Source organism: Dermacentor andersoni, chromosome 5, assembly GCF_023375885.2.
Source record: "Dermacentor andersoni chromosome 5, qqDerAnde1_hic_scaffold, whole genome shotgun sequence".
In the NCBI taxonomy this organism is placed as follows: Eukaryota; Metazoa; Arthropoda; class Arachnida; order Ixodida; family Ixodidae; genus Dermacentor; species Dermacentor andersoni.
This window is the reverse complement of record NC_092818.1, coordinates 156,246,028-156,273,279: the sequence shown is the minus strand read 5'-3', so window position 1 is coordinate 156,273,279 and position 27,252 is coordinate 156,246,028. Positions and strand designations below refer to the sequence as shown.

Here is a 27,252-nt window from a genome sequence, read left to right as displayed (position 1 = left end):
TAACAAAACACTACCAATGCTTCCACTACACGTCAAGAGGTCATCAAGCGAAAGATTGCCGGGTCAAGCTCACCTGCTGTTCTTGTCGCAGAAGACATGCATCAAGTATGAGGACAGTGGCAACTACAGCGACAACAAAACGATCAGAAAGCAGCATGGTGTATTTCTTCTACCACTCTTTCCTCTTGGGAAGACGCATCACCCACCAACCAACGCGCTACGGCCAGCGTGGTGTACATTCAATATTACAATGGACCCTGATAATGGGACAAAAAATGTCCGTTTCATGCGAAGTCCATACTATCTGAAAACACCTCACTTCCGAAACTTTTGTTGTGATGTGTAACAACATTATTGCGAAGAGTGAGGGACAAAAGTCCAAAGTAAAAAAAAAAAAAGAGCAGTTTCGCTCGAAAGGCGGAGCATTGATTGTGATAACAAATTAGTAGACAGCTATGCGAAGTATGGATAGTAGTGTTATCAGCTGTATAAGGTTGTAAACGCTTGCTAACTAAATTAACAAGCACAGTGTGACGTGCACGCAGGTAAACACGAACACATCTCGCTCTATGACCGCGAAAAGTCGCTATCAAAACGTCGGAGTGAGGAAGCGCGGCAGCAACAGCGAGCGAATTGACCTTCGTGCTGTCTCTTGCTTCAACGCGAACTAACTGACTAAACGTCGAAAGCACAGCGCATACGAAGCTACCGGCATTTGGTCCACTTTGTCCATGTCGTAGATGGCTTTGAAAATGAGGCCATCGCAAGCATGCACTTTGTCCACATCGCAGATCGCTTTCACGATACAGCGACCATGCGAGTGCCTTGCACGCGTGATATTAAGCTGCAATCGTCCGCTAACTCTTGCAAGTCAGTTGCCAGCCTGTGTCGACACGGCAAAAGTCCATTTTATATGCCCGATTTTGACAAAAATTGCCACTGATTTCATCCACTGTAGCCGATAGACTGTTGTAGCGCTGTCCGTTAAAAGCGAACTTCGTGGCATTAATAAAATAGATAGAGCAAACTAAAGTTAAAATATGGTCCGTTATATCTGAAAGTCTGTTGTACGCGGATCTATGGTAACGAGCACAGACTGTATCTTCAGACATTCTTCACACAGGTCGTAAACAACAACAAAAGCAGATACATCCTTGGCATCCTGGATAGAGGTAGCCAAAGGTCTTTAATACAATAACATGTGGCCCTGAAGTTCAAACTGAAGATGGTTAGAGAGACACCACTGGTGCTAAATACCTTCGGAAGTACTTGCCCATCAGTAGCGAAAAAGCACAAATTAGTAGAAGTGGCGCTTCGAAATCGGTACATAAAAGACGTTTTCAGCATAGAAGCTGTCATCGTCCCTGCTGTCTGCCATGATGGAGCCATGCCGGCAGTGGACAACACGTTTATTTGTGCAAGCTTTGAAATCAAAAGGCAAGCTACTGGCAAACAATAACTTCGTTTTTGAAGATACCTCAGACTCTATGATTAGCGTGCTGATAGGTTCTGACTACCTATGACACGTACTATGCAATGTACCTTGTCCACATCGCAGATCACTTTCAATATACGACGGCTGCACCGTAAGCAGCAGCCCCCTGAATAGAATCCGCCCTCTCCCTTGCCTCACCCCCATGCCTCACGCGTGAAAGATGGCGCGCTTGTGCCCCACCTTCCTCCAGCCCTCGCGCAAGTGATATTGAGCCGCAATCATCAACTGACTCTTGCAAGTCAGTTGCCAGCCCGTGTCGACACGGCAAAAGTCCATTTTGTATGCCCGATTTTGACAAAAATTGCCACTAATTTTTTCCGCTGTAGCCGATAGTCTGTTGTAGCGCTCTCCGATAAAAGCGAACTTTTGTGCTTTTTGACTTTATGATTGGCGTGCTGATAGGTTCTGACTACCTATGGTAAGTCATCAAAGGTGAAGTCATCCGACGTCCAGATTTTCCAGGCCCTGCTGCGCTTGATATATTTGGCTGGACAATCCAAGGAGCAGTGTGTGAAAAGGCTCTTTTGGACTGTGGCACTCATCTCATGATCAGTGTCTTACGAGTGGATGCTGCAGAAGAAGAATCCACAGCAGAAATTCTGCAGTCTTTCTGGAAGATAGTCTGAGCGAATGTCCCTCTGATAAGAACCTCGTACAGTTCAATGACACGATCAAAGAGTCTAATGGCAGATACACGGTGTCACTGCTGTGGAAAGATGACCAGAAACATCCTTTGGGAGATAACTGGGATGCAGCTGTCAACCGTCTTCAAAAGCTCGTCAAAATGCTTGCTCACCATGATGGGCTAATGGAGAAGTATGACAGCACAATGAGGCAATGCTTAAAGTTGGGACAAGCTGAAGTTGTGCCCAAAGGGAGCTGTGATGATAACAGAGTATATTACGTCCCACATCATGAAATTATGCGAGAAGACTCACTGACAGCAAAGCTGCAAGTTGTGTTCAACCCATCTTTGCATGTAAGGAAGCTGAAGGAATGATTGAGAAATGGGACAAACCTAATAGAGGATCTGCTTCAAATATTGCACGGTTTTCTACGATTTACAATAGCCACAAATGCTGATATCGTTGAGAAAGAAGAACAAGAAGAAGAAATGAAAAGCAGTTCAGCAGCAGTCCTGGATATGCACTGGAACACTGAAGACGACTACTTGGAATGTTCTACTCAGTCAACCATGCACTTTTTAGCTTCAATCAAGATGGAAATGAACACACCTTACTAAGAACATCATTAGAGTTATTTTGTCCTCTTGGCATTCTCTTGGCTGTTACTGCAACTTCCAAGCTTCTATCGCAGAGGGTATGGCATTTGGAAATCTGGTGGGATGCTGAAAGACAGAAGGAACTGGAGGCGACCTTGAGGGAGTGGTTTGCTGAGGTCACACAATATAGGATGACCAGGGTTTTGCTATGCGTCAGGACTCAACTCAGAGAAGACACAGCTGAAGAGTTAAAGACTCTACGTCTACAAGTGAAGACTACATGTTACTCCCACATTTTGATCTATGTTTATTTACAAGTAGGAGAACTGCTCTCAGTATGCCCAGCCCACTTTTTAGTTGAGAATTCAGTCCGCACCAATCCTGACCCCACTTCTTGCAGCACCTCAGGCACTCAGACCTCAGAGAATTTATTCAAAAGCCCATTGATCACCTGTGGAAACAATGGGAATGATGGAAAATGCATGACGTCATATTACAGCTAGACCGTAGAAATTTTTGACCATCTTTGCCACTGATTCAAATACTGTCGCCAACCGTTTATTCGGACCTCACAGGGACTGCGGAAATGTCCGAATAAACAGGTGTCCCAAAAAGCAGATTAAGAAAAAAAATCCTTGATTTCCACGCACTTATTCTGGCTCGGCAGTAGGCTTGAAGAAATCATGAATGCGCCGTTGCACGCTGTTCCGTTTACATGCAATCAGATAAGCCTGAATCTCAGAGAGGGTCGTACGGTCACTATAGGTGGCTGAAAGCACAGTCACTGCTTGTACATGCTCTGCATGCGACGGCAGTGTAGCACATGTTACGTCATCTTCCGACTCATCGTCCGGCGGTGCAGCAGAAACCTGCCGAATGATCTCGCCGTCGTCGAGTTCTGCGCATGTCAGTACAGCAGTGTCAGCAGCTGTAAAACTCAAATGAGACGGTGTCCGGAATCGCAATGCAAACACAGCGCAGGTCTTGGCAGAACATATTCGGCGTCAGTAGGGAGCACATCGGTAGGCGTCAAATCCTAGGCCTCCCGGCACCCGCTTGCCGGCATTTCCCAGCGCTGTCTGCGCCATTAGACACTTGACGCGATGTTTCCGTATGCCATGTTGGATCGCCGCAACCTCGACACAGCACACAAAAGCAAACATCACCATGCCTTCACGCCGACACCAGTTGCACAAACGAAAAACGTGGCCTACTCGCAGCGTCGTGCGCGAAGAAACAAATCAGCTGCTGGATTGTCTTGACATGGCTTACTAAGCTGAAACCGGAACTGCTGTAGAGCCACTCTATCGAACCGTGCAGAAATGATGATAATGAGCGGGGATTTGCAGTAGCGCCACTTCGTGGGACAGCAAGGAGGCTCCGTTCAAAACAAAAATGGCGCTCAGCTAGTCGAACCATGCACTGGTCAGAGTCGGTGCATGGTGCGCTCGATCGAGTTGGCTCAAGGAGTGTCCGAAAAATCAGACGAGAGGTTGCATTTGTTCGAACTTACGGCAGTTGTTATACATTATGGTCTATGGGGAGAATGGCGGTGCCGCGAAGCAGACCAAATAATCGAGCATGTCCGAATTTTTGGAGTCCGAAAAATTGGTCGGCGACTGTACTGCAAGCAACATCTCTGCCACGATAGTTTGTTGTGGGCTTGTTGCATCAAAAAATACTCTCAGCAATAATGTTCACTGTGGTTATTTATCCACTTACTATTTGATTTCTTTTGGTGTGTGTAAATATGCAAAGGGCTGCGATATGTATGTGTGTATACAAACATCTTCGTATGTTGTATGAATATAGTTGCACAATAAAAAAAAACATGCACGTGAAGTGTATGTTCAATATGTATATGTACTTCATGCATTATGTATGTAATATAGACATGCATAGACATAGATACTGTTCTTATAAAAAAACGTAAAATGGTTATATTCTGTGTGTTTTTCCATGTTTTTTGTTAATTTGTTTGTGATGAAAGCGTGACCGTTATCTTTGCCTAAAACCGCTTGCCAAACTGTAAAGGGTCAGAGGCCTTTGTCAGGCATTTTAAGCCTTTAGCCTCTGCCCCTCTAGCAGGCTCTGTATTAGGTCTGTTGAAAAATAAAGTATTCATTCATTCATTCATTCAATATGCAAGGTGGAAAAGCCTTCAGCAACTCGTTTGGGTTCTGCATCAGCTGCAGATACCCTCTGCTTTTTAGGCAGAGCAGAATATGAAAAAAGAGAGTAAAATTAACACGGCCAGCCAGTGTAGGCAAAGAAAAGAAAGGAGATGCAATATGCAGGTGCTATGACATGGTTCCCATCTAAGTTTTTTCTGGCCTATTGCTGTCTAAGCATCTATAACCACAATACTTTGCTTGCGCTTCACCGCATAACACAGCTATATTGAAGTGAATATGACTTCTGGGAACCGGCATTATGCAGCATGTCATGCTTTCGAGCTTCAAAGTCATTGGCGAGGATTAAAAAGGCGGAGTCAGCACCATTGCCGACAGCAACGAATTCTTTCATTTGAAAACACCGCACTAAATGGCAAGGAGCTTGGTAACGAATGTCAAAGCAGATAGGCCTAGCATTGCCGTCATGGTGGCTACTGCTACTAGCTGATCTGCTGGCGAGCGCGCCTGTCCGAGGTGACAAGATGATAGAGAATTTTAGCATGTCCACTATATGAGTAAACACGTTCGGATTGGGCATTTTATCGAATGAGCGGAGGTGCAAACATAAACGCCCTGCATGGTGCAGCCACCTGGGGCACAGAGCTCAGTCAGACAAGCACACAGAACTAATATTAGTAACCAAGTGTATTCTACTTCACTGCTGGTGTAAATATTCAGCAGTGGTGTAATTGTGTTGCTGCTGAAAATTTTCACCAGCAGCAAAGTAAAATACACTTGGTTACTGCAATATTAGCTGTGTTTGCCTGCAAAGAAATGCAAATGTGCCTGTGTGCTCTTGTACTTGAAGTGTTGCTTTAGGATCTTAAACCTTATTTTTGTTCATTCATTTGATGAATCAATTAATCAATCAACCAAATTATTTATCGGCAATTGCTTCCAGGTGAGCCGGTTCCTCGACATTGTGGAGCGCGACCTGTCTTCAGAGCTGTCAGGCCGATTAGACTCGGTACTGTCACAGTGCATGTACTTTGGGCTCTCCTTCAGTCGTGTGGGCGCTGACTTCAGGCCGCTGCTAGCACGCAAGTTCCAGCAGGCCGCTGCCACCCGCTTCCGTTCTTCCATCAGTCAAGCAACTGAGAGGTGTGTAGACAGTTACTGCAGCAATTCTCACTAAAACGACAGCCATGCAGGATGTGCCGTATTTGCTTGGTTCTAGCGCACACATTCTTTATTGTGATAGTAAGTATATGGACACTTCAGGTGCATCAGCACCGTCGCCGTGATGTTCCGTATAATGTCAAAGTGCAATAGCACCGTGGCTGCAAGTAAGGCAGGGAAGAAGCATGCACACTGTCTTCCACCGCGCGCAAGGCACTGGGGGGAGGGGGGGGGATTCTACTCCAGCGGCGGCTGTGTGTGACATGGCTGAGCATGGCAACGCCTGCCCCATTTTGAAAGCTGTATGCCGTGAGTAGAGCCGGTCGTGCAGGCCCTATCTTGAAAGCAATCTGCTATAAATGCAGAGTCTAGGCATGCTGAGGGCTCATAGCTTCGTGTGTGCTATGTTCTCACCACTTAGTTCGTGTTGAAGCCAGAGGCAGCATGAAGGTGTTCACTCGCCACTGCTGCTGCTCTTCCTCACTCCTGCGTTTTGACAGCAAGTGTCCGTACTCATCGAGGGAGATGTGTTCATGTTTGCTTGAGCGTGCGTGACACCATCCTTGCTGACTTAGTAAGCGAATGTTTACAAGTTCATACGGCTGATAAAACTACTATCCTTGCTTCATATCGCTGTCTGCTAATGTGTTATCGCAATTGATGCTTCGCCTTCCAGGCGAAACTGTGGCTTTTTCTGGAAATATTCGCTGACATAAGACATGCGTGCTACAATTGAATACAAAAGTGAAGCTGCAGTAAGTGGAGTTCAAATTCCATCCCCCATTCTCAAATCCCATCATCCAGTCTTGGAGGCCATGCTTTGCCACACTGGGGTGCCGGAAGTTTGTCATCATTGGACACCCCCTATAGCTGGTAGTGTCCAAATTGCTCTACCGGTGACCTCGAGAGTTTTAAAGTTGTTTTTCCAAGCGAGAACGAATTGCTATCTCCCTCTCTTACCGCAAAAATTTGGTTAAGGAACAATCATGGGTATTTCAATTTTTGAATTTTGAAAATCTGGGTGTATGTTACAAGTATAGCATATTTAATTCTGGCAGGATTGAGTATGCTTTACAATTGAGGGCATGTTAGAATTGTGTAAATGTAGTAGTTGTAATGCATTTTTTGTATAGTTCCACTCGGTGTTGGTGCACCTACTGGTAGTACATGCCTGATAACCATGTTGCAGTAAAACCTTGTTCATTCTGAATTCACAAGACGGAAAAAAATGTCCTAATTAGCCTAATGTTGAATTATCGATGGCGTCACGAAAACAATAAACAAATGCTTACTACGTCAACATGCTTAAATTTACTAAGTGAATCAGCAAACCCAGTTCGCATTTTACTCGAAAGCAGTGCAGAAGCTACAATTCTCATCATTAGCATTCACAGTGCCGAAGGCTTCGCTTCGCGACTTTCTTCCCAGCACAGCTGTGGCACGCACCTTCATCCAAGATGTGTTTTTCACTCGCATGCACATCCCAATTGTTTATTCACCAGTGAACTGGTCGCAAACAAGTCGTCCATCCATCGTGATGTAGCCAGCACTCTTCATCCTCAACAGCTCCTGACTAGTTGTAACATTGCGTGCAGCCTTCGCACCGAGTCAAAACAAAACTACCTGCTGTTTGTTGCAGGCAAAGCCGTGGTCACTGTCGACACAGTCGTGGTTGGCAGTAATGCATTTATGAAGGCAGAGCCAATATGTTGTCATGCACAGCGGTTAATGGTTATAAGGAATAAAGCTAGTAAAGATTATAAACAATAAGGTTATAAAGATTATTAGGTATGATGGTTATAAAGGCACAAATAGGCATGAAGCGTTCAAGCATTCCTACCGTTCATGTGCGATTTCTGCCGATGACTATGGTGATGCAGACTCCTCCACTTCGGTGCGGTTGGAGGCTAGCACTGCTTTTGTGTCGTACATATGCAGTGTTCCGTGCTTGCTGAGCTCCGAGAGTTGTCCGAATTAACCGGTATGAGGCCGGATACATCCGAATTGGCAAGAGATTGATTCCATTAAGTAATGCGTACACCTGCCGGGACCAAAGGACGAGTACGAATTATTAGATTTTTTTTAATTAACGATGGTTGAACTAGCAAGGTTTTACTATATTGTCATGTCCAAAATTTAGAACACGAGGCAACTGCTTTTATCAGTAACAGCTTAATGCACATTTCTGCTGAGGTCGCCACACAGTCTTTTCAGAGAAGTATAGATGAATTGACATTGGGCAATGCTATGCCGTGAATACATAATGAATATATAGATTTGCCACCCACGACTAAACGAGTCTTATGCATTATATTTTGTGGGTATCATGAGGTCTCAGGCTTTGTGACTCTTGGATGTTCATGGGCACAATAGCCACAAAAACGCAAATTTCTGTGCACACAGCAAACTGCCAGACAACAAAGTTAGTGTGTAATAATAACTGCCAAAATAGGAAATCTGTTTGCTTATGATAACCCCTTAACTAGAAACATGTGCTTCACTACTGTGAAACTGAAAATAATTTTTTGTGAAAGATGACCAGTCAACTGAAAATTTCTGAAGCTTCTTTCTGACATAAAATGCTGCCAATTTACTGTGGTAGATTGTGGTAGTGTTCTGTTTGGTATGCCAGCCAGTCACGTATTTCTTTCATTAACAAGAAGCATTCTATTCATTTTCTGTTTGGTCTGTTTTATCTTTGTGTCCATCAAAGCAACGTGGGTGCGTATTACATTTTTTTTACTTGACTTGACTTGTTAACTTTTGTTATCTTGAGTGACTGTTCCTATATTCAGAGTTCCGAAATGTTTGGTAGAAAGGTAACCTTAATAAGCATGAATAAGAGCACGTGCATTATGCAAGTAAATACAATAACAACAAGATACGTATGCAGTGTTTAGTTCTTGCAAATTTTATAGTCCGAATTGTTTTCGTAAAATAAAAAAATGAGGACGAAAATTGACAAGATTATACTTTTTTTTTTTTCATTTATGAAAAGGAAATGTATTGAGCAATTGAACGGTTATAGCTAATGTTCAAAGTTAATGTTGCACACTTAGTAGGAAACGGCCACCACAGGTTGAGAACAACCTAATTCCTTGAAAGCAGATGACTTTGTTTTTTAAAGCTGATTTTAGAATCATGTTTCTCAGGTCAAAACCTGCAAGGACAACGTTCTTTAAAATTTGAACATGTTGACAGGGAACTTAACTTTGACCTTATATACAAAAGCCTTAAGATGTGAAATAATTGCAAGTAAAATACCAGTTTTGGTGTCCTCAGCCTCAGTTGTCTGTGTGGTTTTTCTACACCAGGTTTCGGGAGATGATGCACTCCTTCACGTTGACAACCCTGCCGTCAATGGCACCAGCAGCCATGCTCATGTCCACCCTCACGATGCAGGTCAGTTCACAAAAGCTCAGCTTCATCACATTGATCTGCTAGGACAGTGTGCAGGTATTACTGTCGTTAGTCAGCGCATTTGTAAAGTAGTTTTCGTATAAAATCACTTTAGTCGCAAATTAAAGTTGTTATTGCTGTCTTCACATTGTTGTTATGCGTGCTATGGCTCTTAGATAGCGATGAGCGTGACAAATTTTGACGTGCAAGAATTTTTTGTACTGCTCTAGTCATTCCTGCAGCTCTTAGAACCTGATAAACATTTGGCAGGGACCGTTCTTTCTGTAGTTTGAACATAAAACACTGTCATAACTGGATGAGACAATAATCAAGATGATATGCAGTCCTATATATAATTTTGTACTTGAAAATTTTATAACTAATCCCATACATAATTATCAGGTGCGGTGCACACACTGGGGTTGCAGAAGAACTCCCACAGTGCCTGTAAAGGATTGTTGCACAACAGGCACAGAGTGGAATGGAAATTATGTTCAGGAAAACAGGGTAGTTCTGTTAGTACGTACATGGTGAGCTGTACTCACAGCTATGCTCATTAACCTCTTTGAGAGGCATAGTTTAACTTAGAGGATAGCAAAGAAAGTTGAGAAGAAACTAAAGACCACCAGTGAGTAGACAACAGAATGTGTTACATAGCTTTAAAGTGAGACATGAAGATATAGAAGTGAGAACTAGAAAGCAAGCGGGCGTGGCTGATATTCTAATTGAGATTGAGCATGTGTAATGTGCAGGGCTAGTAATGGTTGGTCTCATAAACGGGCGCTAAAATAGAGAAAGGAGAGCCGAGGATGGCAGAGGATTACACAGTGTGATGATACAGTTAAACTTCAATATAACGAACTTCAATATAGCGGAATTCTCAGGGTACCGAAGTACCATTTAACTTTTTATGACTTTTTGTCCATAGAACACCATGTAGTTGAAATCTCAGTACAGTGTAATCTCGTGAGATGCCCATCACAAAGGCTACAGCTGACCTCTCAAGCCCTCTCCTGTCACTCTCTCCCATTCGCTTGATTTCGCTGCCTCTGATGCTGCCAGCTGACACCATGCTTGTAGCCATTCTGACCATCCGAGTACATGTTTAGCAACGTCGTTCGCTAAGCCAAGGCTTCGCGCTCTTTGTTTTGCAGTGGTTGCTGTGTACGAGAAGCATCTAGTTGTCGAGCTTGTTGTTTCTGATGAACAGTGTTTCTGACGAACAGTTTTCATCATAGCCCTGATTCATCATTGCCCCTTAGTTGTCCTCAAGCATAGCCTTGATTGGAGGGTACATAGTCCACGTCATGACTGAGAAGCTGAACTGCCAAAGCTACATTGAAATTGTTGAGAAGCGAGAAGGAAATGCACCTGTGGATCAACTCATTGCTTATCAGGACAGGGGAAGACTGAAGTATCCTACAAATGAAATTTTCTCATTTCTGATAAGCCTAAAAAAATTAGTGAATATTGTTCTCCACTACGAGAAAGCAATTGATAGGCCATTGGAAACAAATATGGAGCATGCTGTTGGTGTACTGATGGACATCCCAGTCTTGAAATACAAAAATGACGACGAAGCTCACTGGGAACAGTTCCTGGTGCTCTTGTGCCGCAAGTTTATCAAGCCACTCCTAAGCAGTTGTGCCAGGAATTTCACAGACAAGAACTCTGTGATGAAAATGTACGCGAAGAAACCAATTTCACATAAAGTTCTGAAACTGTTTAAGATATTGCAGACCCTCTCCGGACCCAAGCAGGAATGGGTGCCTCACTGAGTATAAAAACAGTACAAAGCATAAAAATTAATAAAAACAAACGCAATCACTGTAGATACGTAAACGCTATAGAAGTACAGTAGTATTAATACAACAAAGAAACGAGAGAAAAAAACACTCAGTTAGTCGGGAATGCAAACTATTAAATGTCAGAAAATGCCCTCTATGTTACAAATGAATCGAGTGTCGTGCAATTCACTACAATGCTCGATAATTTGTTCCAATAAAGTATGGCTTAGGGAAATAAATATTTATGGGAGTTTATTAGATGATTGGTGGTTTACAGTGGTTGGTTCTGGTCGAGTGGTTAAAGGGGTCTTGTAAGTAGCGAGAACGAGGAATTTTGTAATGCCCATTGTAGAGAAGGTATATAAATTTAAGTTTAGAAATTATTCTGCGGTTTCTTATTGGTTGAAGATTTGCTGTCTTTACTGTATCACGAGTAGTCCGAGTAGATGAAGCGTGCTGTTAATTCTTGGATATTTTCTATTTGGTCAGTTAAGTATTTTTGAAATGGGTCCGGTATTATGTCTGCATATTCTAATACCAGTCTTACCACTGTCTTGTAGGCATTCAGTTTAACTGATGACGGTTTATATGCAGTCGTCTTTTAAGGAAGGACAGTTTTCTAAGAGTTCGCTCACAATGAAGTATTGTGTGGTTTCTAGTTCAGATTACTTCTCAGTGTGGCTCCTAAATATTTGACCTCATCGTGCATGGCGATTTCAGTTCCATCCAATTTGTATGTGAAGTTATAGGGTTATTTTTTATTGGTGACTTTAAAACATTTGTTTTATTGGCGTTCAGCTTCATACCCCATTTCCAGCTCCATACTTCTATGTTTATTAGGGAATTTTGAAGTCTAATTTGATCATCGCGATTGTTTACACTTGTATACGCTACACAGTCATCCGCAAAAAGATGTATTTGTATGGGGGATTGAATGCAAAATTGTGTATTGTTGATGTAAAGAAGGAACGAAACAGGTGCTAAAACCGAGCCTTGGGGTACTCCCGAGTACACGTCTAAGTATTCTGAAACACTGTTGATAATGACAACGCGCTGTTTTCGGTGTTGTAAGAAGCAGGAGATTCGTGATATGACTTGACTGCCGATTTTGAAAGCCACAAGCTTTGTTATTAAGTCATGATGCGGAACTAAGTCAAAAGCTTTCGAGAAGTCAAGGAAGACTGCATCAATCTTGACCCCCTTTGTTAATTGCATCAAAGAAGTCATGGGTTATCTCTGCAGGTTGTGTTGTGGTTGAGAGACCTCATCGGAAGCCATGTTGTGGAGCGAGAAGGAGACTGGTAGTTTCCAGATGGAGTTATAACAGCTTTGAATATTATACGTTCGAATAATCTACAACACGTACTTGTCAATGAGGTGGGTCGATAGTTGTTAAATTCGAGCTTAGAGCCTGACTTGTGTATGGGAATAATTTTTTCGTGATGCCAGTCTTCTGGAATTTCTAATGTTTCTAAGGACGCGTCATAAGTTTTGTACAAATACAATTGTAGCAGGTGCTAGTCAAGTGTTGTTTTTGCCACTTTTAATGTTTGGTGAACTGTGCAGAAAATATACACAGTCCTCCCTTTAAGTGTGTATTCGAGTCTTTTGTCATTAATGAAGCTGAGAAACGTCAAAACATAGGTGTCAGTTACAGGAGGAGGGGATGTGCTCTGGCCCCACTGTCACCGGTGTTAACCAAAGGGAAAAAGAGGGGGGGGGGGATCTCTTTGAGGTGGCATTCCTTAGGCCGTTCTAATTACTGGCTGCATTTTTCTCTGGACTCATTATTGTAGTGCTGGAATGAATTGTGCGAAATTAACTTCCAGATTTTAATCACAACTCACTTATTTTGTTTGCCTCCCACAATGCGCAGTTAGATCGGCTCGCTCGCGCTCCGAGAAAACAGGAAAGCAATGCCTCCACACAGAAGCATTCTTAAGAGTTAAGTGGTATTGCTTGAGAGAAAGCACATTAGAATGCCTTTCTTGAAAAAAAGAAAGTGAGCCAGCAAATGAGCCACATTATTGTAGGTCATAAAATATGCCTGCTTGCGAGGTACGAAAATAGTTTGCAGTTTACATATTCAAAAAAATGGTAGCGTGAGCATTATCACAACAGCAGTCTGTACAGCCAGAGCAGACGACGGGCCGGTGACAGTGTCAGCCGGTAGCGCCTGACTGCAGCAAGCGTGCCAAGCGCAGCATCCCGCGAGCTCCCATTGTTTGGCTGTGCACAACCTCACGGGCATCTAAAAAATAGAGGCATTGGCCGAGAAGAGGGGGCTGCCTGAAAAGCTGGCTCACAGTTTCAGTAAGTTTGAGGTCACTGTCGTCGCTACTAGGCCACCCCAGCATCAAACGAAAATAATTTGCTTTTGTTGCACGAAGTGAATAAATACGACATGTTTTGCCCTTTCGTTGCACTCTCTCTGAGTTCAGTTTTTGACAGGTAAGTGGGCGATCTCATACTATTTCGGTTAAGCAGTTACTGTCTAGTACATACCTTTTCCGAGCTCTGGCGAACTACGGTTTAACGAGGTTTCACTGTATAATGAAATGTATTTATACACGATTACACTGTAACAAACTTTCACTGCCACCATGAAGGAATGCCTAGACCATAAATAGAAACTTCCGGGGACACAGATGAATTACAGGGGGCTGCTTGTGAACGCACCTCTAAAATTGTGCACCGCGTGCTCAAGAGGGGCCGCCGAAGTGGAGCAGCGTCGTGTTTCGTATAAAGACCCAAAAACAGTAAGATCTTATCACGCCACTTGCCCTGTATGCTTTAGGTACGAGTGAAAGCATGTGAGGGTGAGCTGAAAAGGATGGTGGCTAGACGAGCACAGTCATCCTGCACGAGCAATAAGGAGGGGGTGCCCTTTTCGCGGTAATGAAATCTAGCACACGCGAGGGGAGGTGGGATGGGTAGGTTGGTGCATTTTTCCTTTTCTAGCGTGGCCATGGCCGCACATGGATGTAAGCACGTCTGAGCACATACGCAGTGCAACCAGGGCGCACTGCTTTGAGGTAGTCAGTCGGCTGCGTGGGCTAAGAGTGGGCTTGCTGAGATGGCGCAGAATTGTGTGCACTGTCTTCCCACGCATATAGTACTGGAGGTTGCATAGTCTTGAGTTTTGCAGATGAGTTGAAGAGTGAGGCAGACGAAGCATTTGCTCCCTGCAGCCAGTGCTTTTCATGATGGCACCGTCCCACTGCGAGCGAGACTATCAATTGCAGGGCCAGAGTATACACGAAAGCGTGGCTGGCTTTATTTGTTACCGCCGATGTGAAGATTTCATTGAGAGGGCATAAATCATATGTTTAGTCGCCAACGCTCATATTCAACAAAATGAACTTCTTTTTCATTCAAATTTGCTTTTTAGAGTTGCCTGATATATGAAAGATCTTGCGGCCTCTTTGGGGAAAAAAAAAATTCATTAGTGGCTACACTTATTTGCGTACAGGGTTGAATTTCAATATAACGAAATTTCAATACATATAACCAAGCAAATTTCTGATTTTAGTGACTTTATTATATCGAGGTTTAACTGTATTAGAAGATTTCAAGGTCATAGGGTTGGGTCAACTGGCACAAGACCGTTGTAATTGAGGTAGCTGGGAAAAGCTTTCATTCTCAATTAGGCATAAGAATGTCGCAGTTTTGCCCAAAAGGCAAAGCATTGATTGTGATAACAAATTATGAGACAGCTATACAAAGTAAGGATGGTAGTTTTATCAGCTGTATAAACTTATAAACATTCACTTACTAACTAAATTAACAAGCATGGTGTCTGGCGCGCACAGCCAAACATGAGCACATCTCATTCAATGAGTGCGGGCACTCGCTGTCAAAACGCTGCCATGACAAAGAGCGGCAGCAGCAGCGAGCAAATTGCCCTTCGTGCTGCCTCTCGCTTCAGTGCAAACTAAGCGGCAAGAACACAGTACGCACGAAGCTATGAGCCCTCAGCACTCCTAGACTCTGTATCCACCATAGATCGCTTACAAGATGGGGCCTGCATGGCTGCACTCAGCCACGCCATATGCAGCCACCGCAGTAATGCCCATATAGTAATTGCTATTGTAATAAAATAGGCTGGTAGTGATGATAAATTGTAAGATGGTTTCCACCGATTGTCTTAGATGACGAAATGGAATTTTTGTGCTCATATCATGCTCTCTGCATATTTTGTTGTCTTATGGTCTTTCTTTTTTCTCTTTTCCCAAACGCAGGAAAACGTGCAGCCACCTTTCTCACTGCTTGAGTTTGAGCCACTGTCTCAGTATTGCAATGCAGTGCTTGGAGCCTTCAACGAGCTCCGACTCTGTGCCTGCCTGTCACTGGCACGAGAGATGACAGTTGTGTTGGATGCCTCTTTGAGAGCCGTCGTCAACATTATTGTTGACTATCACACGTGAGAAAGTGCTGGCTTTTGTCTACTCAGTTATAGCGTTCTCCTGTATTTCAGGTTGTCTACACCAGGGGTTCTCTGAGTTCCACGGAATCCTGGCATTCCACTAGCGGTCAGAGCAAATCTGACCCCATACCTTTTTCCTCATTCACTTTCACAATTTCTTAATCTAGAGATGAAATCGTGCATTGCATTTTGGATATAACAGAGCCATCACATGCCACATCCACACTTCGCTAGTCTGTAGCCTGTGAGTAGTGAGAGACCCACGTGACAGCAGCACGCATAACTCACGACTGCGCAACTTGCGGGCCCATGGTGTCTGCACTGGGCACTTTTAATTTGAGCTCACAAGTGTAGTTTGCAACACATGAGCAGAAATTCACTTTTAATTACTGCATGAGGAGCAATCCTTCTGAATTTAGCATTGTTTGTCTGGTTGACTCACTTTGTTGATAGATATAGACACTGGCCACTTAGATGGCATATTAAAACGGACACGCGAAGTACATTTACAGATTATTTGTGTTTCAGATGCGTTGGTGTCAGCGCAGTGCAATTTTCATACAAGCTGGTTTGCTAGTGTGCTACGTCAGTTCTGCAAACACACGACAAATCATTAATATGTGCGAGAGGGGCACTGCTGCATGCCAGGCAACATGAACATTTAGGCATAGCATTGTGATCATTACATCGGAGACTATTCGGTAGTGCAAGTGACTTGCGACATTTGACAAAAGTAAAATAAACTTTTGCGCATCCAACACTTCATTTGCTTGATGGCACTGTTTGTGGCACATAGGACCTACAGCGGTAGCCGTATGGTCGGCATGCACTGCGCTATGGTGTATCAAATAGTGCAGGGAAAAAAAAAAGCCCTTTCATGTGTTATTGTGATTCCCTCGTGGCCTTCAAGAGTCCCTCGTGGCCTTCGAGCACTAAGGATGCCATACGAAACCATAACTAATGGAGGTCACATGGCACACGCAGACATAATGGCAGTGCTATTTTGGTTAGGTGGATCCAGAGGAGGCGCTGCATCTCTTTCCTGAGACATGCCGGCACTTCATTGCTCACAATATCGAGCGTAGGGCAACCCCCCCCTAGTTTTGTTCTATGCTTTAATGAGCCCATATAGTGTGCCTGTGTGTGAGCACATGGGTGGAAAGAGGGGGAGAGTTTCATAGCACTATGGCAAAGCTGGTGGGGTTCCCTAAAGCCAGAAAGTTTGAGAACCCCTGGTCTATACCTGTGAGCAACATGACACGAAGCATCGAGTTTGCTTTTCAAACAACAGTTACTTATGTTAGACTTCAGACCTGACATGTCATCATCTGTGGAGGAGCTTTCCCATTAAATATTTAATCTCGTCAAACAGTTTTATGTTTGGCGCAGGTATTTGCTCTTGGGTGAAAATTTGAATTTTCCCTTCTGTATTTATAGCATTTACGCAATCGTAACACATCCCCAAATCTAACGTGCACCCAATTTTTTCAATTTAAAGGCAAGGAAATAAAATTGCACTTGATAATAAAATTCCCCTGATGTATAAAGAAAAATATATCATGCCCCCCACATTTGCGATCACAACAAAGAAAAAAAAATAAAAAAGAGAAAAAAGACAAATATGTAGAATTTACCTTCACAGAAAAGAAACTTTTTTTAAAGTATGCTTCCATAATGAAAGCGGTGTGTGATCGTCACCTCTTGTGCTTCGTTGGCCCAGATGCAAAGCACACAAGGCGGTATCCTTGAGCAATTGCATTTAGAGATAATGCTATCACTTTTGCAAGATCTTATATATCGAACTTCTCGAAGTATCTGGTCAACAGTGTTCCTGGGACTCTGTGCAGATAGTGAGCTTGGCACAGTGCCGCTGGTGGCTGCATACACCGATGCATCCAGTGCCGAGTTGCACGATATCTCGCAAAAGTGATAGTATCTCCGTAACTCATAGACCAAAAGTGCCACTCCAGATCGCAGTCGAGCACAAAATGAACCTAAAGCAACCTTCAGAAAACATGCTTTGTCACCATTTTCCGATGGCGATGACACTGCGTCTGGCGACTCTGATGGCAGGCTGTTGCCAACACCGTGAATGCAGTTTTGGTTTTGTATCTGATTGCAACGTGCAGGCAAGTTTCAGACCCATATTTCTCAAAAAGGAGATGCGCATTGAATTCATGTAATTGTGCATCGTAATTGTAAATAGGCTTGATTGTATCACACTGCTTTATTGAATGCTGCTCTAGCTGTATATTATGGTGGTTGAACAGCCACACCATCCCAGTACTGAGTGTGTGGTCATGGGTTTATGCTATGACCATGGTGCCAAAATGTTTAGAAGAGTGAAATGCAAGATTGCTCTGCACTTGAAATTAATGGGATACTATAGGTGGGGGGGAGGAGGGGCTAATATCGATGAACGATTAACCGATATAAAGTATCTGGCAATATGATAAATCATCGTCAATGTCCACCTGTAATTTAATTGACTCCATCGATTAGACACGTTCAATTACCATATTTTCGCGATTCTAAGCACCCCCCGATTCTAAGCACCCCCCTCTACTTTCGCAAAAAAATGTGGAAAAAAAGTTTGCATGTGAATCCAAGCACCCCCCTATTTGTTACGAAGAGCCCGTAGCCAAGACCGCCAAGCACGCTTGCTCGCTCTGTCATCGAGCCGGAGCTGTCGGAGTCCCGAGGTGGAACGGCGTCCGCGGCGCAATCTTGCCGCACAGCCGGACTGCAGAGCCGCGCTGACTTGTGAGTGGCAGTGATAGTGACTAAGCATCCGACACAAGCGGTGGGCTCACGGTCTGCACCGATTTTTCTTTTGGATGTCTGCAAAATAAAATTTTATTTCTCGCACCCGTCTCGTCGTGATGTTGCAGCGAAAAGGGGGAGGAAGGGTCATTCTAGATTTTTTTAATCTAAGCACCCCCCCTCACTTTGGGCATCGCGATCATGAAAAAAAGGGGGTGCTTAGAATCGAGTAAATACGGTAATTATTTTCTAGAGTTTGACAGAAGTGGCGCTAAAATTTTGAAATTGTACTAAAATGACGGAGCACGAGCAATGACTGTGCGGCTGTGTAAAGCGATTGTCGACTGTTGACTGGCATTATCAAACTTTAACCGAGCTGAAACCAAGATCTGGGTCACTGTTGTCGTGTGGCTGTGTTGTGCTGTACCAAACTTTATATGTTATTGTAGACCATGTATAATGCATCTGCACCCCCAGATTTAAATAAGGAAATTCCAAATATATATATTCAGATTTCACTTGTTTAATAATTTAATAACTAAAAATTGCTTTCTTTTCTGTAAAGGTAGCAATAAATCCAGCTTATATTTGTCCAGTCAGAGTTGTAGTAGTTCACTGCTCAGGAGTCTTGTACAGGGACCTTTGTTTTTGTTCTAACCAGTTTAAAAGGAGACTTTGTGCTTACTATTGCTTTGTTTCCAGTCATATTTCACAAGGTCACACTTTGGTCCAGTTCATTCAGTAAATCCCTTCAAGTACTTACTTGTCTGCGTTGTTAAAAAAAAATTGAAGGCCATTGTTGTACAGGGTTTCTGTCAGCAATCGAAAGTCTTGTCAAACTACACAGTGAACAACATCATAGAACAATGAAGAAAATTTTGGACCATGTATTGCAGTCGTGCAAAATTCAAATGGACAGAAAGAAGCACAAAGTAATAGATTTTATTTTAAAGTTGTCATAATAAAAGGACAGGTCACCTAGCATGTTGTTGTTATCCTTCTTAACCTATGCAAGCTTGTACATTAACTAGATTTAGTGAAAACAAACAGGCCAACTTTCATGGATAAATATTTAGGAGAAAGGAAGGAAACACAATTTAATTTCTTTCTGATAAGTTTGAGCTGTGCCACTGGTTCTTTCACAAAAATGAAAACAAGAAGGTGCTGCCATTACTTTAATTTATTAAATTTTTCCACGCTGCAATCCCTGACGGGTGAAATGTGTGGTAGTAACAATGCGTTTCTTTTTTTTTTTTTTCTGAATGCAGCGCAGAAGAACCTACATTGACGGAGAAGGAAACAGAGACACTGTCCCGCTTCTGTGGGTCATTTGCCAATGAGTTGGTGCCATTTCTGAATACTTGTCTCTCTCTGCTGTTCCCTGCTGCTGAGATTGGCAAGCTGTTGGGAGTACCACCTACCTATATTGCCAAGCTGGTCAGTTGTGTCCTTTATTATGTATTATGTTCCAGTGTGTTGCTTTTTATAGCTGTCTAACAATTTGCCATCGCAATCGATGGCTTTTAGGCAAAACTGACTTTTTTTTTATTTAGGCTGTCAAGTTTTTAATAAGAATTGTTGAAGCTTGCAAATCTTTAGACAACGAAAGTGTAAAGTTTACAACTCTGTAACTCAGCAACGAAAAATGTTATCATAAGTCTGTAAATTTCATCCAATAGTACATCTAAAGCGTACAAATTTGATGTATTATACATGGCTTTCCACTACACCGCTAATACAGTCTACGCTCGTTACAATGGACCTGCGTACAACAGACTTTCGGATATAATGAACCATATTTCAGCCTTAGTTTGTTTTACCGATTTTATTAATGCAATGAAGTTCGCCTTTAACGGACCGCGCTCCAATGTGCTATTGGCTACAGTGGACAAAATTAGCGGCAATTTTTTTCAAAAACGGCCATATAAAACATACTTTTGCCGTGTGGACACGGCCTGACAATTTACTTACGAGGATGAGCCGACGATCGTGGCTCAATATCACGCGCACGAGAGAGGAAGGCGGGGCGGAAACACGCATTCTTCTTTCGGCACTAGCTTGGTGTGGGGAGAAGTGAGAGAGAGGGAGGTGCTACAGCGGTGGCTGCTGCTTACAGTGCAGCCGCCGTATCTTGAAACCACCTTCCTGGAGCAGTCACGTCCACTGTTCAATATTCCCAGTTTCATAATGTTTTAAACACTAATGTATTGCAATGTAACTAACCAACTATGTAATTATATTTGTTATCGGTCAATTGCTTGAATTTTTGTTGCTTCACGTTTCAGCTAACATTGTATTAGCAGAAGAAAAACCTGTATAGTGTCTTTTTTTTTATGTTCCACTCCCCTCTGTAATGCCTCTGGCCCTGAGGGTAATACTAATAAATAAATAAATAAATAAAAAGTGCTTGCCCGCACGGGCGCTGTATCTTGAAAGCGATCTGCGATGTGAACAAAGTGCGCGCCTGTGCCGGCCTCATCTTCAAGGCGAAGTGCAATTTGCACGAAGTGCTCCCAATGCCGGTAGCTTCGTAGGCACTGTGCTTTCAACATTTAGTTCGCGTTGAAGCAAGAGACAGCACGAAGGTCAATTCCGTCACAGCTGCCGCCTCACTTATCTTGCTTAATTTGCTATTGCAATCGATGCTTCGCCTTCCGGGGGAAGCTGCGACTTTTTTGTTTGTTTTTTACTTTGGATGTTCGTCATGTACTCTGTGCAGTAAGGTTGTTAGACATCACGACGAAAGTTTCAGAAGTGAGGCATTTCGAGTATTACGGACTTCGGATAAAACGGATGTTTTTTATCAGATTATCAGAGTCCGTTGTAACGAGAGTTGACTGTATGTGAGTAGGACTTTTGCAAAACCCTTGTAATCAATGTAACAAATTCATGTAAGCTATAAATTTATGTATCACATTTGTCTGCTTTGGATGATCTAACAGATGCAATTTACTGAAGTGCCATATACTGCATGTTCTTGCTGCACAAGCTGTGAATTCATAAACTTCATGCTTCTAAATTGTTCAAACTTGCTAATTTTTAAATATTTCTTTTGAGAAATTCAGGCCTTGAATCACAATTCCAAGCACTAGAATTTAGCTTTTACTCTCAGATGCAACAAATTTCATTAAAATCGGCCCAGAGGGTGTCTCAGAAAAGCATTCCTGTGTTCTACATGTCTTTGAATAAGTGGAATCGAAGTTGGGCATGAGCTAGAGCTTCCTCTTAAAACCCACAATTAAGGGGCATGGCTGGCATTACTGTTGCCGGCATACGCTTATAACCCTCTCTCGGTGAAGGTATGATGAGCATGTGTTGCGAGGATCATACATATGCCTGTCTTCTGGCCATGTCTACATTGTGAAGGACATAAGTCAGGGTATGGGTGTGTGCTGGAATGGTCCTGGAGTTACTGGCAGGCACTGATGATACACCTGAAGGCAAAAGCCACAGGCATCAGATAGCACTGTGTGCTTCCCAGCAACCTCTTTTATTGGGGACACAGCTGGTCATGTATTTGTATGTTGTTAACAGACCTAACCTCTGTACTTGCATTTGACACTAAAGGGCAGGCAGGTATGCTTTATTAACTGTGATTTAACTTTATTTTCTTGACGTGAGGACTATTTATTATTGCTATAGCAATTATATGGACACTGCAAGTGAAATTACACCGTTGGTGTTGGCGTCAGCGCATGGCAGGGCCAACACGTCCTGTCACGTAGGCAATCTGTGGTGGGTTTGAGGGCTAGCCGACTTGAAAGCTGATGCCGTCGTGTGTGCTGTGTTCTAATGCACCTACCATATTTACTCACATAATGATCGCACTCACGTAATGATCGCACCCCTGATTTTTGTCGTCGCAATTAGATTTTTTTCCTTTCCCGTGTAATGATCGCACCCTAAACTTGTCGCAGTGATATGTCGTGTGCCAAGTCTAGCTAATGATGATCGTGCTTACCCTCTGTTGAATGCTACGTGAACGACTCTTAAGATATACCAAGTGGTCTGCACGCACCCAACATTCTTAAGCAGATGCCCCATTTCATTCCTTTCATCACTTTCCACACTTCCATGAAAAAGAAAAACCACAACCAAACTTGCCTCGGCTTTATTATTTGTAGGCTTCATAATGATTTTGGTCAACAACAACAACATAAAGGGCGCCTTTCGATTCTTCTCGTCCGCACTCGTGGGCACGCAACAAATCGAGAGCGCCAACGATAGTGGCCACATTTACACTGATACGTTAGAAGTGCACCCTGTTCATATGCCGACGCTTGTAATGCAGCTAAAATATTCGCCCAACCTTAGCGGAAACGTGCCGTATTAGGATAGCAGCGAAGACAAATGCCGCAGTTTCCGCAGCATGCCCGCCATGTGTTTCTATGTCACTGGCAGCTAAGCGCGCCCATCTCTGACCCCTCAAAGTGGACATGGCTACGTTATTGTTGCAAACTTGCTGATATTAACAATGTTATTCATTACTGATATGGAAGAAACTGTTTCAATGCACGTAATGTACTCACGAGAAGAAAAATAATCGCGTTCAGCGCGATCGGCTTGCTCCACTGTCCGCCATTCTTGTTTTGGTGTCCCGCACTGACAGTGGTAGCCGCCCACTTGTCATCCCGCAGCAAATGGGGGATAAAAAAAGAAAATGTTTCTTTTCGTGTGAAACTTAACCCGCGTAATGATCGCAACCCTGAATTTGCGTCAAATTTTTGGACAAGAAAGTGTGATCATTATGCGAGTAAATACGGTAGTTCACGTTAAAGAGAGAGGCAGCACAATGGAGAATTCGCTTGCCGCTTCTGCCATTCTTCATCACGCTAACGTTCTGATGGTGAGTGTTCGGGTTCATAGAATGAGATGTGTTTCTGCTTGCCTGTGCATGCGGGACACTGTGCTTGTTAATCTAGCTATTAAGTGAATGTTTGCAGCAGTTCATATGGCCCATAAAATTACTGACCTTACTTCATCTTTGAATTGATTTGTCCAGCTGAAGAAACCACACGGACAACGGAGAAGCACACGCGGACAGCACAGTCTGTCCATTCATGTGTGCTTCTCTGTCCATGTTGTTTCCTGTACTGGACAAGTCAATTCAAAGATGAAGCAAGACCAACTAACTCGGCTGTCAGTTCTGTTATATGTAACCTTACTTCACATAGCTGTCTAATAATTTGCTAAACTATTTTCATTTCTTTCTTAAGGAAGAGAGAAAATTTTGTTTAGTGTCTCCTGTAAGCCGCGTACTAGAGGCGTTGTGAAACAGAATACAGCAGAACCTCATTGATACGATCCTATTTTGTATGATTTCCCGGCGGCAACATTCACGATTGAGAACACAAAAAAAAATTACCCATTGTAGCTGCGCTTCTTTTTTGTTGATTAATACATTCCCGGAGAACACAATCTTCTTGCACCCATGTTCAGTACAACACCAATATGTGATCATATTACATACGGTATGTTTTATGGCTGCTAGATTCCATGTGAACAAGAAAAGGCATGAGGCATGTGTGATAGAGAGCAGTAAATGCCCGCCATGGCAGCTTCCGCGCAGCACTAGCCTGCCTGGGTCACGAGAAAATGCCGGCACACACTCATTTTCCTCTTACAATCCAGCAAATCTCCTTCAGGCTGGTCACACATTGCATTCACAGTTATCGCCGCCAACCCTATTACAATAAGCATATTCATCGTTCTGTTTTACAGGGTAGCACTGTTGGAAGTTTACTGCACGTTTTTAATAGGTGATAACCCAAACGTGCAGTTGTTCCCTGCTGCAGGCTGCGAGAAGTGAGCACTATGTTTTGCTCTGGCGGCATCATATTCCATCGTTGCTCGCCAGCTCGATATCATTTGTGTTTCCCGTCACTGTCTCAAAACACTGCGCTATCAGAAGATGACAAAGCACGTCTCCGGCCGCTCGAGCCCCACCAGCTGACACGTGTTGGTGTTTCAGGCTGCAACGAGTTAGATAACGAGTTAATAACGCTTCGTATTACGTAAATGTCAACTGCAGTTTAATCTGCCAAATTCTTGTAGTGACTTCAGGTCATAGACTTTACCAGTTAGTATGTTTTTCCTATAATTTTTTTGAACACATATGAACAAGGTTCCACTGTGTTAGATTCTGCTGTGTGTTAAATTTATTTGCATATTATAGAAGTTTTGTTCACTTGTACTTCTGAACAGACTTGGTTTGTTTAACCTTAGCGCCAGTGAGGGTTAGGGCATGTTTTGTGTGGTGGTTCAAACCACACCAAATCCACTTAGTGTCGTGTTTCTCAGTTTAACTAGAATACTTCTCAGTTTAACTAGAATATAAGTTAGTCATTTTTATATGCTCCGGAGGAGGAATTCTGCACCAATTGTGCCATTTTGATACTCAAATTGTGCCGAAAGGTTTCACAATGGGCGTAATTATGTCCACGCCGTGCCAGAATATCTTTGGCAGGATTGGCTTTGGCAGGTGTCAGAGAAGGATTGCCGGCACGGTGCAAGGCGTTGTGTCGTTGGTCTCACAGCTCATGTAAAATAACTTTTGTATTCTTTCCGTAAACAGCCACACCTAATTAAGCCCTGACAATAAAATTTAAAGGTACTGATCCCTCAGGACCTAAATAAAGTTATTCATACCATACCATACCATACCGCCATCCTTCGATCTTGCTACCAGAGCCAGCAAGCTAGGAGGTCCAGTGCTTATCCAGACCTCCCTTGGTAGAGCGGAGTCGCATGGTCGTGCGGGCGGCATTTCCACAGAAACCTGTGTGCGAGCATCCACGCGCTGCTGGCCGCATCTTTTTGTTTCGTTTTATTTTATTTATTTATTTTTGACTGGGAGCGACACCATGACCGCTGCTCATGATTGCGTTGCACAGCCCCATGATTGCGGCGATCGCTAATCCTGATACCGCATCAATCGCATTGCTGTGCAGCATGATCGTTCCACTAAAGAAGTGGAATTTAAGAAGGCAAGCAATGAACAGACCGGGAAAGGAGAGCCCAAGAAAGGAAGAATGTCGCTTTATTTAGCCTTTTTTGGGGGGCTTGAACTCAATTTATCAGTGTGAACTCCAGATGTCGTAGGTGCTTCTAGTGATCCTAATGAGCGCATGGCAAAGCGAAGTCAGTCTCCTGCAGTATCTTGGTTTTATCTAGTTGGTGCTGTTGCATTAGCTAAAAATGTCTTTGAATAAACCACTGTGGTGTTTGCTCAGCCTACTTTCTTCACAACTTCTGTTGGGAAAAACCTCCAGTCACTTCGCCTGTGAAAATGCCTTTAGGCTGCTCTTCAGCACATTATGTTGCAGAATGCAAGGTGTTGTGACAGTTACCCACTTAATTGTAACAATACTCTAATTTAAAGTTTGCATGCTCTAATAATAAGGTATATATGCTGTAGACTGCTCCAAAAATATAATTGGACTGTTCCAGTCTGCTCTAGAACGCAATTTTATCTGCCCCAAAAATTTCTACGAAATGACTTTGGCCATTGCCACCCCAGTATGCTGATAAAGGATTTGGAATTTTTTTCCATTTGCACTGAGCAAAGAGCAAAATTTCATTTCGATGTGCTGTGTTGCAAAACCAGAGTAAAATTTTCATTGAGTGTCAAGATAGCACAAAGTGCTTAATGTACCAAGAACAAATGGAAGTTCTCTGACCAGCTACTGTACAATTCCCCTTGGGTCAAACATACATTGTGTCTGGACCTAATAATTTATGCTAGCTTCTTGCATGCCCTGCATCTGCCTGTGATTTGATGTAAAGTGAAACCTCGTTAAACATTAGTTGGCTGGAGTTCGGAAAGTGTTATGTACTAAATGGTAGCACTGTTTAACCAAAATAGCATGAGATCGCCCATTTACCCGTCAAAAATGGAACTCGGAGAGAGCGTGATGAAAGGGGAAAAAACATGCAGTATTTGTTCACTTCGCACGACAAAAGTGTTATTTTCGTCTGATGCCACGGCGGCCCAGCAGCGACAACAGCGGCCTCAAACTTGCTGAAGCTGTGAGCCAGCGTTTCAGCCAGCCCCCTCGTCTCGGCAAACACTCGCATGGCAGATTCCTCGTTGGTAGTGCATGTTCTTCGTGAACAGGCGCTGTAGCGCTGCAGAAATCGCGGGGCGCCTTTTTCATTGCGGGGTGACTTTCTTGTCGCAACGATTGCATTCATGAGGCTGATGTAATGCGCAGCTCCTGCCACTGTCAGGCCTGAATCATCCGTGCTGTCACTTTCCGTGTCGTCCTCGTCACTGTCATTAGGCGACACTTCGGCAACAACAGAGGCAACGATGGCGAAAAGTCTAACCTCGTAGCCGACATCTCCTCGCAGTCACAGCAGCACTGCCAAGCAACTTCTTTGCATTCCAAATGCCGTACCCCGTAGTCAACAGTAGATCCCTGTCCGTGCCAGCACGACTTCTTCGTGTCACGTTCGATAGCATGAACGATGTGTAATTTTCCTTCTATGCTGAGCACCCGGAGTCTTTTCATCCGAGCTTCGGCATGACGCGAGCCCTTGCTTGCACGATGCCACAACACTCTCTGGCACGGCACGGTGCCGAAATGATGTTGATGTTAATGTGGCTTCACACGCAAATGCACAGGGCACTTCGAGGCCGTTGTTCTGATCTCTGAGGCTTGTTGTTCTATCCGGCCGCCCGATGGGGATGACGCACTGCCGTGATTGCGCGATGTAAAATGGGAACACTACGTGTTAACCGATACGTATGCAATAAGCTCGTACGGTGCAGGTAAAATTGCTGACTGACATCTTGTCGAAATTTGTTGTTACACCATTGACTGAAAAGGTTCTATTGGGGCCTTCACCTGATCCTCATCATCAGC

General features: G+C 43.4%; 1 protein-coding gene across 1 annotated transcript in view; it reads left to right on the top strand.

Moving 5' to 3' along the window:
* Nucleotides 1-27,252, top strand: part of Cog8 (conserved oligomeric Golgi complex subunit 8) — a 46,713-nt gene that overhangs the window by 18,732 nt on the left and 729 nt on the right. The window contains exons 9-12 of the mRNA XM_050178960.3: nt 5,793-5,992; nt 9,325-9,412; nt 15,438-15,619; nt 19,654-19,822. Coding sequence (XP_050034917.2) covers nt 5,793-5,992; nt 9,325-9,412; nt 15,438-15,619; nt 19,654-19,822 — 639 coding nt within the window. The remainder of the gene's footprint in view (nt 1-5,792; nt 5,993-9,324; nt 9,413-15,437; nt 15,620-19,653; nt 19,823-27,252) is intronic.